This window comes from Poeciliopsis prolifica, unplaced genomic scaffold (genome assembly GCF_027474105.1).
Source record: "Poeciliopsis prolifica strain line A6 unplaced genomic scaffold, Auburn_PproV2 SCAFFOLD039, whole genome shotgun sequence".
Taxonomy (NCBI): domain Eukaryota; kingdom Metazoa; phylum Chordata; class Actinopteri; order Cyprinodontiformes; family Poeciliidae; genus Poeciliopsis; species Poeciliopsis prolifica.
Genome location: NW_026562414.1, coordinates 1,128,603 through 1,140,709, shown reverse-complemented (window position 1 = coordinate 1,140,709; position 12,107 = coordinate 1,128,603). Strand labels below are relative to the sequence as shown.

At 35.6% G+C, this 12,107-nt stretch overlaps 1 protein-coding gene across 1 annotated transcript in view; it reads left to right on the top strand.

The window, feature by feature from the left end:
* Nucleotides 1–515: 515 nt before the first annotated feature.
* The window catches only part of enpp1 (ectonucleotide pyrophosphatase/phosphodiesterase 1), a 31,392-nt gene continuing 19,800 nt past the window's right edge, over nt 516–12,107 (top strand). Inside the window, 4 exon segments of the mRNA XM_055054292.1 lie at nt 516–719; nt 4,528–4,600; nt 6,310–6,399; nt 11,647–11,704. Of these exon segments, the coding sequence (XP_054910267.1) occupies nt 588–719; nt 4,528–4,600; nt 6,310–6,399; nt 11,647–11,704 (353 nt within the window). The 5' untranslated portion in view covers nt 516–587.

Here is a 12,107-nt window from a genome sequence, read left to right as displayed (position 1 = left end):
GAAATAAATAAGGGAAATAAATTTGAAATGTAAAAAATTATTTAAAGTAATACCTTAGTTGGACAACAAAACCAATCAGCTACAGCTTGAAGCACTGAGCACGTGCCTGTAATATCTATGTCAACCACCGGATGGCGACATCTGCAGCATTTGCCTCATTTTCATTCCAAGGGCTCTTATTTGCCATATTCAGGTAATGTTTTTCCTGATCAAAGATTTAATTTTCAAAACACCATTCTGAAACCTATGACAATAATTTACAAAAACAAAAGACTTTTTCTTGGCATAATATCACACGTTGCTGTGACGTTTTAAGTTAATCGTTAATTTTGCAAGTTGCTCAACGTTTTGCTACATCAAACAAGGGAGCAAAAGTAGTGCGGCTCTCTCACGTCAAACACACATCTATGTGACACCCTGCTACATGTGTTCGCCTGCACAAGAATACGTCAAAAAAAAAAAAAAAAGGCGGTCCTTTGTGCATACCGGAGCAGAGGGTTCACCTCCTGCTTTATTATCGTGAAACACTCCTAACTGCATCTCATTCCCTCCTTGAAAAGTGTCAGGCCGTCAGTGTGCTCAGCGGCATGGAGGGGACCAAAGAGGAGCGACAACCGGAGCAGGCAGCGTCTTTATTCGGGACGTCCGAGCTGGAGAGCCAGAGGATCAGCGCAGAGCGGAGGAAGAAGCGGAATCACTGCTGTAAAATCATTATTGGGGTATGTGTTAGAGCTAAAAAAAAACTACAAACTGTAAGCTGGCATCACGTCAATTACTCACAGTTGAAATGAAGAAACTCAATTTCCTGTTTTCAAGAATATGCAATAACTAGATTTTAAAGTTGTAAAGCCCTCTTTGAAACAAATGCAAGCTCAGAGTTCAATTTAGACTTTTTGCTATTGTTTTATTGGTTTGTCAGTATTAAGCTGGTACAACTTTCTTTTGCACTGCAGCGAAAAGCCACAGCTTCATGTCAGCATTTTCACCCTGTTTGCTTTGCCCGTCATCAATCCACAGCTGTCACAGTTGAGACTGTCAGTGGTGCCAGAGACTAATGTGGAAACTAACTGTTTTCACTCCAGTGCAAAGAGTCAGAGGCCAGAAAAGGCCCCACAGGTGTCCAGCAGTTGTTTCTGTGAAAAGCAGAACCAGACCTCACAGCACAGTTTAGGTCACTGAAAGTCATGAACAAAACACTTGAATCACTCTGGGCTTTGACTGAGAAATTAAGTTGCTCCATTTGTAGTTTATTCATGTTTTTTCCGCCAATTTTCCTTGAAAAATGCATTTTTCCCCTTCATTAAATTTTTCAGAGCTAAAATCTACCCTTTTACAGGCTGTCAATGAGCCATTAAACATGTTCTTTGAATCACATTATTAATCAGGCTAATTATAGAGCACACATCTTTTGAATTTTCACTCATAAAAGGGATTGCATGTGATGCATCAAAAAGGTCATCATGAAGTCGCAACACAACAAAACATTTTCAGTATTTTTAGCAGACAATTCTGGGATCAAGTTGTAGAGACGTTTAAAGCAGATTGGGATTAAAAAGCTATATATCAGGATTTGAATATTGCACTGTTCAATTCACAACAAAAAGTTGATCAAGAAATTTGTTGGTCTCACTAAAATCAAACACTTTAACTTACCTGCAGAACATCTCTATTGTGAACACACCTTGCCCACAGTGAAACATGGTGGTTTTTCATATCATGCTGTGGGCATACGTCTCTAAAGCAGGACAAGCTAAGCAAGGGACAATCCTGGAGAACCAAAATGTTGTGATGCGATGGTTTAGATGTAAGTTTACTCCTATGCTGGAATGGCCCAGTCAAAGTCCAAATCTTTATCCAATTGAAAACGTATAAAAAGTCTTGAAAATGAATGCTTACAGATATTGCTCATCCAGTTTGATTTGGCTTGAGATATTTTTGAAAGAAGGAAGGACACATTGTAATCTATAAATGTGGGAAACTGGTAGAGAACACATTAAAACACCTTACTGTAAATACAGATAATGTTGGTATTACAAACAGCTTTCAACTCAGGGAGCTAAGTACAAATGCGCACCACACCTTTCAGATATTTATACGGGAAAATAAACTGAATATTATGTCTCTTTCTCTTCCACCACCTAGATAAGCACTATTTTGTTTTGGTTTATTTAAATCTCCCCTAAGTTAAGTGAGCTGTGTGGCTTTACATGACAACATAGCATGGCTTTCCCAAGGCATTGTGTGGCTTATGTAGAGATGAGCCTAAATACATGATGTCTTAATTCTCTATTGGGTTCAAAACTACATCTGCCAGCAATGTGGTGCACTGTTTTTTCTTTTGTAATGCAGAATCACAAAATCACACTTTAAATAATGTATTAATGTGAAAATTATGCAACTATAACATAAAACATCTTACACTAAAGTTTTAGACCCCAGTGTGGAAAAATGCCATACTGTTATTGAGTCAAACACATACTGCATGCTTTGTGTGTGTGTGAATGTTGACACTATAAATGCTGCTTACAGTGTCAGACCCAAGTATGTGTCACACTTTCTAGGTCATTTTTAACCTGGGTGAGAGTGCCCATGTTATTTTGTATCACTCTGAAAGAGCCTGTGACTCCCACTGTCAAAGGTTTCTCAAAATAGCCTATTTTATTAATAAGCAAACAGACTAACCACGCCCAGTCCAAATGGAGGCAAAAATCTGCAATATGTTTTCTTAAAGCGCAAAACCAAATGACTGAAAACTTTAAGTGAAAAAAAAAATCAGCATGAAGTTGTTTTTAATGTAGTTGAATCATACATCTACAAAAGCAATTTTTATTTTATTCCCAAAATAAATTATCAATGGAACAAATTTGTTTACACATATTCCTAAATTATTTCATTCTAGACTGAGTTATTTTCCTTCTAACTTAAGCTATAAACCACAGAAATTCCAGATGTCTGCTCAGCACTGTCACCAGAGTCTAGACAGTGTAAAGTTCCATGACAATGCATGTATTTGGACCAATAACATTTTTACACTTTGAAAAGGAGCAGCTGGGATTTTCCTTCCAGCCTTTACCCCAATTTGAGGAAAATTAGTTCAACTCTGGCAGACAAGGGATTCCTTAGTCTAGATGTTTCGTTCTGTAACGTTCACTTTCAAAGTGGACTTCAGACGTCACTGTAACCTGGCAATTTAAGGTTTATTTTACAATAACAGTTTAAACTGAAGAATTTTGATGAACTGAAGCAGAAAAGTACCACTTCGAGCCAAACTTGTAGGTGTGAATGAGACAAACTGTACTTTTACTTCCCACAAAGACACTGCTTACATTTTATACTCCCACAAAAGCAAATCAAGGTTCCCTGTCTAATCACCACTCCCTAAAAAAGAAAAGAAAAACGACTAGACAGCAAATACACATAACATATTATCATAACTGTCTAGGAATGCAACATTTGTAAGTGTGAATCACACTAAGAGGATTTCTTGTGGTTGATAATTCCACCAATCCTGCTTTTTGAAAGCTGACAGCCTTGCAGCACACTAACTTTGAAGAAGTTTGAGACTGAAATATGTTTGTTTGTTTTTTGTTATAGTTTTTTTTTTTTTTTTTTTTTTTTTGCTTAAGAGAAAAGAAATAACCACTAACTAGTGTTTTTTTTTTCTGCAGAAGTGATATTTATTTGCCTGGTGGTCATCTTAGTAATCAAAGTAATGGCTATAATAACCTCATGTATTTTATGATAATTCTATCTTTAACTATGTTTACTTTGAAAAACTTAATGAAAACTGCACTGTGTGTTGTGATTTAAAATAATACTTGCAGCAAAGTGATAGCATGATGGTCAAAGTTAAAAAGCAAAATATAACTTCTCACAAACAATATTTAATTCTGGCCACGCTGAAGATGCCAAGCTGTCTCAGGCTGCAGGGTAAGTAAACAACCACAAGAACCACTGAGGGTCTGTTTTAGGCGTTGCTGCCAGTGAGACACGGCAGAACGCCCCCATCTCTCCATAAACAGAGTGTTTTCTTTGAAACGCCCATTTAATTACAAACCCCTCACTCTCCAGAGCTGCTGTCCCTCAGTAGATAAAAACTCAGCTGCACTTAGTTCACTCATTTTAACAGATGAAGATTAAATCTGGGACACAGTTGGCAAACCTCAGAGAATAAAGTTGAACAATGTAACAATTTCAGGACTGAATGTCAACTCGGTTTTGTGGTTTTAGTTATTTATTTATTTTAAACAGTTTTCTTTATTTTTGCTAAATATACTATGACATTTTCTTTTCCAGTTATTTTTAACAAGAAATATCCTTGGAGGAGTTATGGTGAAACGTTCAAAACTGTAGCTGTCAAGTTTACCAAAAATAATCTTCCCTGAAAACTCCGTTATCAGTTCCATAAATATATCGTCTGTTCAGAAACCTTCATTATCAGTTCATTCTTCCCAGTAAATAAGCGAAAGTTTTATTTTCAAAGACATATTCTGGTGACTTAAACAGCAACTTGTTGTCTTTATTCAGGTTGCACTGCTGTGCTTGCTGATCGTGATTGTGACTGTGGCTATTTCACTGAAAAATGGTTCTAAGAACACAGGTAAGTTTTACAAAGACATCCAGTTTTCTGACATTTTACACTGCTGATTATAAAGCTTTATGTTTTTTTGAGGAGGATATATTTTCTAGGGTACATGTGTCAAACTCAAGGTCTGTAGGCTAAAATCTGGCCTGTAATAGCTTTTTATTTGGCCCTCTTCCAGATTAAACAATAAGTGTGTTTAAACATTATGTCTTAAGCCAAATCAATGTAGTTTTTATCACATTTACTGTCATGAAATTAGTAATTGGAAATTACTGAATTTGGAAATTAGTCCAATTAGTACAACAAATTCTTTGATTTTTATTGCAAAAAATAAAAAGAATCACAAAATCCTGGAGGAACTGAACATATGTTCAATAGTATTATTTAATTTTAAGAATTCATAAATATTTTTAACAGTTCCTGGCACAACCGGCCCTTTAAGAGCATTCATTATCTTGATTTGTCTCAAAACAAAAATTTGTTTGACACCCCTGTTCTAGGGAGTTGAAATGCATATGCATGCAAATGGCATTTGTTATTGTTTATAACAATGTTGCAACTGTTAAAGCTTCATTGATAATCAACCTGTTCCAGTTAAACAATCTCTAAACAATTATGTTTGAAGTGGCTCAGAAAAGCCTTAACTTAAATCCATGTCCAGAACAGCAAATCAGAAATGCTAAATGATTTAAAGATGACTGTAGATTGTGGTAGGCTTACTGTTCTCAAGGTGTTGGGTCCCATTGCTACTTTCAGTACCGTTGACCATCAGAACATAATTAGCAAGTTAATAAACCCGTTAAGTTTTCTGGAACAGTGTCAGTACTCTGCAATGCTTCGTACAAATGTGTCACTTGTGAACACTTCGTTATTTCATGCCAAAACCTCGTATTAGGCAATCTTTTGTTTCTATACAGTCATGGCTTTTCATCATGACAGTATAGACTCCCTGTGTGTTTGTAAGTCATATCTAAAAACATAGATATGCACTCTTAATTTTGACAATAAGGAAAAGCAAGAAATATATCTTAATTATAGAACCTAAAGAAAATACCTTTTTAAATTACCTATAATAGGCAATATAAATGCAATTTCTGGTATGACGGAAACATTAGGATACCCAATGTATTTATTCTCACCTAAAACAATTAAAAGTGCACATATCATATCTGAAGCACATGATGGTATTATCATGTGCTTCAGATATGATATGTGATATGGGATAATATCATATTTATTTAATGAGTAATAAATTTATAAAGTGTATTTGTAGTTCCAAATAAGAATTTTTAAACACTTTTAGCTTGCCAAAGTAGATCTTCGTATCATCTGGTGTCCAGATCACTCAGACCAAATATGCAAATTAGGTAATGATGTCATCTAGTGACAGCCAATAGCAATTTTCCTTGCTGAACCGTTGGTAGCAGTGTGTGACGTGTTCAGTAGAAGATATGAAGGACAGAGGTAATAACCCTGGTGCCAAGAAAAATAGTAATATCACATCTTCAAGAAAGTCAAGAGAAAATAGGTAATGAAAAAAACTAAATAAATGGTATCAGTTTATAACTTTCCTACGAGAGAAGTGAGTAGACTGTGGTGTTATTGCTAACTCTAGATATCTTACCTACAGGCTACTGTTAGCCTCCTTTTCACTAACGTTTAATCAGTGAAAAGAAATATTGAACAAGATATTCATACATTTGACTTGTCCCTGTACCTTTTAGCACACTTTACAACAGGTGAATATGAGTCATCAGCTGTTCTTCCTCCCCATACCAGCGTAACTTCTTCTCCTCGCTATGACAGTGAAGAAGGTGAGCTCCACTGTGTTCACTGACATGCCAGTTAGCATCACTGCAGCAAGTCAATGGGGATTTCTCTGTCTCTCTTGTAAACTCATTACTGACAGAGATTCAAACAATCCTTGTAAAATATTATTAGTTTTAAAAAAAATTATGATAGGAAAAAACGGGTGGTGTGTTTAATAAAACAACCGTTCCAGGAAAAAGCATCATGCTAACTGTGAAGAGTTAGCATGTTGCATTGTTGATTAAACCAAAAGAAACTGGGTAGAGAATCCTAACTCTTTTCTCAGGTTAAAAAAAAAGCATTTCTGTTTATCTATTTTAATTACTGTATATATGTAAAATATATTAGATATGAAGGCACGATGCGTAAATAAATATATATTTTAAAATATGTGACTCTTGATAGTTTATTAATACAGTGATCATTAATGATGATAAGCACCATGCATTCATAGCCATACAGTCATATAAAAATAGTAATTTTTACTATCACAACACAAGTTTTTATTCATGTTTAAGGATTAGATAGATGGATTTATTGGGTGACAGGCAGGGTACAAAATGAACACAGTGACAAGAAAGAGAAAGCAAATTCAGTGTTGACAGTTATTTTCCTCTCGTTGCCATGTGGAAGAAGGCCAAAGCGACGGGGCAAAATCCACACATGCATGAGAAAAACATCCAAAATAAACAGACAAGGCTTCTGACTGTGAGGAAAAGAGATACATTAGGGCCACCATGCAGTGTTTTGCTGACATGCTTTATTTTTAAATTCCTTATGACCTGTTGCATTGACAAAACTGTCAAATTTTTTCCATAGTTGTGCAAACTAATTTAAATAAGTGCCTCTTCGTGTTTGTTTTCAAGTCATTACGCTTTCTTTTATCACTAATCCTTTATCTTTGACTTCCTCTCTTGTCCAAGGTGTTTGTGTTTCAGACCGTTTCAACACTTCCACAATCGGGTACAGAAGAAGTTAGCAAAACATTCCAAACATAAAGTGACATTTCCATTTTCTTGAGTTTTGCAGAAATAGATGCATTTGGAAATAATGATTCATATCAGTACTCAGAAATATATATAGTCCAGATATCTGCATTTCAGCAGAATCAGTGAGGAACTTAAACAGAAAAAAATGTTTCGCACTAATTATTGTCAGTTGTCCCGTGTTAGACTTTTCAAAGGCCAAAGTGGCTACTTAATGGAATGGTTTGGTGATTTAAACCAGGAATATTAATATTTTTACTCTTTTTAGTTGATGCCAACAACAACCTTATTTCAATTGAGTACTTCTAACCTAAACTTAATTCCAACATGACTTAATTTCTCAAATTTCTGTCCACCATATGCCATAATGACAGAGGAAATTTCTCAAATAAAGTGATGAATTACTTGCATATAACTTTTCAGATCCTTTGCCCGAACATTTCATATTAAGTTAAGGTGTTTCCTGTTTTCCTCTGATCATCCTTCAAATGTTTCCACAAATTCACTAGATCCACTTGTGGTACACCTGTGGTAGACTCAGTTGATTGACCCTGATTTGGATGCAAACACACTTGTTTATATAAAATCTCACAGGTCAAAGCGCACACTAAGCTACTAACCAAGCAGTTAATCCATTCTATTTTAATGTCAATAGCAACCATTCAGCTGTGCAAAACAGATGGGTTCAGCTTGTCTGAGCTGCAGTTTTGAAGTTTCCAGTTAACTTGGAAACCCTGCAAAGGTTCCTTCAGACTAGCCAGCAGCAATTAGCAAACACCTGTTGGAACTATGCATGTGCGGAGCTCATTATATGATACACTTCTCAGTGCAATGCTGGTAAAAAATGTTGTTAAAGGCTTTTTTAAAGAGACAGATGCCCAATTTCAAAGTGCGAAATTACATTGTCAAATTTCTTTTAAGTCATTTGATATACGTAGCATTTTCTGATTGCATGTTGCTGGAAAACATATACTTCCCCTTTAATAAAACTCTTGCATAAAGATATAGGCAAAACAAATCTTTGTTAATGCTTTCCATCTGCGCTTTAAGCCACTCTGTGCTGAGCCCTTTACACCAGGAAAATTAGCAATATGCCTCACTTATCAAAGATTGGTGGATTAAGAAGAATGTGCACACAAAACAGATTGCTGACCACATAAAGGGTTAATTATGTCAACTTCTTTGTGCTTATATTAATGCCAGGATACTGTGTAGTTTCAGTTTTCTGTATCGGTCTTTGTTCCTCATTTGTTTCTTTTGTTAACATTCCATGTACAAGTAGCTACTAGTTTCTGATTTTCCATTTCTTAAGTCATGGGCCCACATTGGACGCTGGAAAACTCAGAACATGTTAGGGAAAAAGGTGAGGTGGGTCAGGTTACTAAGAAGCTAGACGTGAATGTTATTGCCCTTGGACAGTCTCAAATTAACCCCTGAGCAGCCTTGCTTTTTTGTATCATCTTACACCAAACCTGCTGTGACCACGTTTTTGTGAAAGAGGAATGTCTTGCGGAAGCGTAGTCTCTCTCTGGTTGAATGTGGGCCGTGGCACCAATGTGCTTTTCATTGCACACTGGCACGCCAAAACATCCCTCCTGCTTTTCTGAGGCAGTAGCGGTGAGTGTGGGCTGCAGCCCTCTAGGGTGGGGTGTTCTCTCTGCTGTGATAGATTTTCCCCTTGTTTTTCCTGCCCCACTAACTTGAAAGCCATATGGAAAGAATAGGATCGGATTTTCCACACATGCAGACTCTCGTTTATTTGCCGCCTTCTACATTTCACGTTTACGCATCATTCTGGGTGTTGATTTTGGAAACAGAAGAAAAGACATGAAGAATAGTCAGAGGCTTCTCCACAGAGGGAGTCTGTGTGTTGTGTAAATGCTGAGCAAGGATTTCCTAGTGGATTTAAAGATCACAGTGACTGATTCTGTTGAGACACTGCAACCCTATGTTCGCTCCAAACCACAATGCTGACCTCGAGGCGGTGAGAAGGGGCCTTCTCACCAGCATGATACGACTCTTCTGTTCCATGTCCTGTCAGCAAAGCACTTGACAAATATATTAGTTGTTCGAAAACTGTGAGAGAACACGCTTAGAATTTCCTATGTGGTGTCTCATTGTCTGTGGGAACGACCTTCTTTCTTAGATTTCATGAACAGTGACAAAATTTCATACAGGTTTGATTTTCAGTAGATGAAAACACAGATTAATTACACACATTTTTTCACATTATAATTACAGACCCTTTTCTTTTTATTTACATAAACCAACACAGTTTTACATGGTTTTGAAGTGAAGTAGAATAGTTTTCAAATGATATGCAAAGAAAAGAAAAGCATGGCGTGTACTCGTTTTGCTTTCTTAATAAAAACAAAATATAACAATATACCTTAGAAATCAAGAGTGCCTCCACATCTCAGTATAACAACAGATAATCTGTGAATGACTCAGAGGTTCATCAGAATATATGAGCGAACAAACAGAATTTAGAGTTGATTCAATATGAGAAACAATACAAAATGTATAAATTTTATTAGAATTACAAAGTGACCAAAACTAAAGAAGCTGCATAAAAAACAGCAACTAGAATCTTGCAGGGATTAAAGGAAACCATGTGTTACTTGTATAAACAGGAAGCAATGGGAAGAAAGAAATGTTAACATCTGTAAGCCGAAAGCAGATGTGAACATCAAACAGACGAAGTGAGAGCAGCTTAGAGCCACTACTGAGAAATGCTTAAAATATTGAGAAATGACATCACAAAGAAAAAGAGCGTTTGATAAACTGCGGCATTTTGACCTCAAAAGGATCATTAACGTTGTTTTATCTAAATCACTTTAAGTTTTAATAAAAAGTTATTTTAACCCGAGTGAAAAAGTAGCCACTGCATGATGTTGAGTAACCATGACTAACCTGCAGACATTATCGGAAAAATGGTTCCCCTTGCATACCCACCATAGTTTGGGTTTTATGTCTGTGACTTTATTCTTTTGGCTCTCACTAAAACAGCCAATAAACTCAAAGTGGGATTTAATTGACCGTAGCCATTTGTTGACATCAGTGTTAATCTAATACAAAAGGGAACACTATAAACAGCAATGATTCCTCAGAATATTCCTTCTAAAAAGTTGTTTAACAGAGACAGCCAGACAAAAGCTTGCACACCCTAATCCATTTATTGTGAAGTAGGTTTGTCCAAACCTGTGACCTAAGCTGCATTGTTCAGCTTCCTGTATGTCAGCTATTTTGACAAGCTATAAATTAATGGAAGGTTTCAGAGTAGATTGTGAGTTTTTGTGTAAACTGGAACAGTGTGTCCACGAGTTCAACTATGTCAATGACATTTTCTTCCTGTAAAGTGGGTTAAAAAGTTTGTTTGAGTTATGTAAATTATTAAATGAAAACAAGATGTCTTTTGTGGATCAGGATAAATTATATTTAAAAAGATCTATAAACATCATGTGATAAATAGTGACATTATTTTAGTAGTTAGAGATAAAACATCCATTTACTGGAATTAGTTCTTGAAAAAAAATCAGATGGTTTTTTTTTTTTTTTTTATCAATATTAACTCTAAGCAATTTTGTCCAGTGGAGAATCTGGCCTGATTCTTTTCCTTTCTCTGCTTGTTAAGTCTGTTTTTGCTCAACATTTACTCAGATAAACTAGAAATATTTCCTTAGCTTTACTAAGAACACAGTGTCCTCTGTTTACCAGTCCAGATATTATTTTTATGTGAATAGAGAAGGGCAGTCATATAACTCAGTTATTACTTTGAAACCAATATTAGAAAACACCTGTTTTTGCTAAAGAGGTTTTAGTATTCGGGAGGGCGTTACTGACCAAGGAATCAGCCTCTTGTAAGGTTTTAGGGTTACCCTAACCCTCTCTCTATATTCTCTAATTTCATTAAAAGACCTTCTTAGAACAAGGGACATCAACAATTTTAGTAAAAACTAATATTTCTCGAGTGTTACTATTTACAAGAGTATGACTTGTAATGATCAAGGGAAAATTGTGCTGAAAAGAAAGATATTGCTGATTCTGCACTAGTGTTCATTCTTAATTTTGGATCAGTTGGATGTTGAAAAATGTGCTGAAATTGAAAGTTATATTTCAAAAAATAACTTGACAGTCTCACTGTTATTTTTTATTTAAATCCCATAGTCCTTAAGTGTTTGTGGTCTGGCTTTGAGATTGACAGTGAAAAATATAAATCACAATTAACACAACATTTTTACTGATGCTGTTTTTCTTTCTCTACAGGAGGAAGTGTCTGGAAAAAATTCTCACAGGAGATCGGGGAGGCTAAGTGTCCACCAGGGTAATGAAACTGCAGATGACCCTCTTTTGAGGGATATATTTCTTTATGCACTGAAAAAAAGAGAATAGAGCTCCAACTTAAAATATATATACATATATTAAAATGTTTCATGGAATCAAATTAAGTTTGTCAAACTAACTTTATGTTTAAGTTAACGTGATAACTTAAACTTAATACAGCTACATTGATAAACTTAATTTTAGTACTTGTAAGAAATTAATTAGTTGGATTATCTGATTTGTTTTTTTAGTGTGGTATGTTGCTGAAAAAAAACGTTACTCAGCTGTCTCAATTACTGTTGTAAAAAGCTCTTTGTTGGAGGACGGTAATAAAACGGTGATAAAATTTTAAACGGTGACATTTTCTAACACTTAAGCAGTTTAGTTTGTTCCTTATTGAGTTT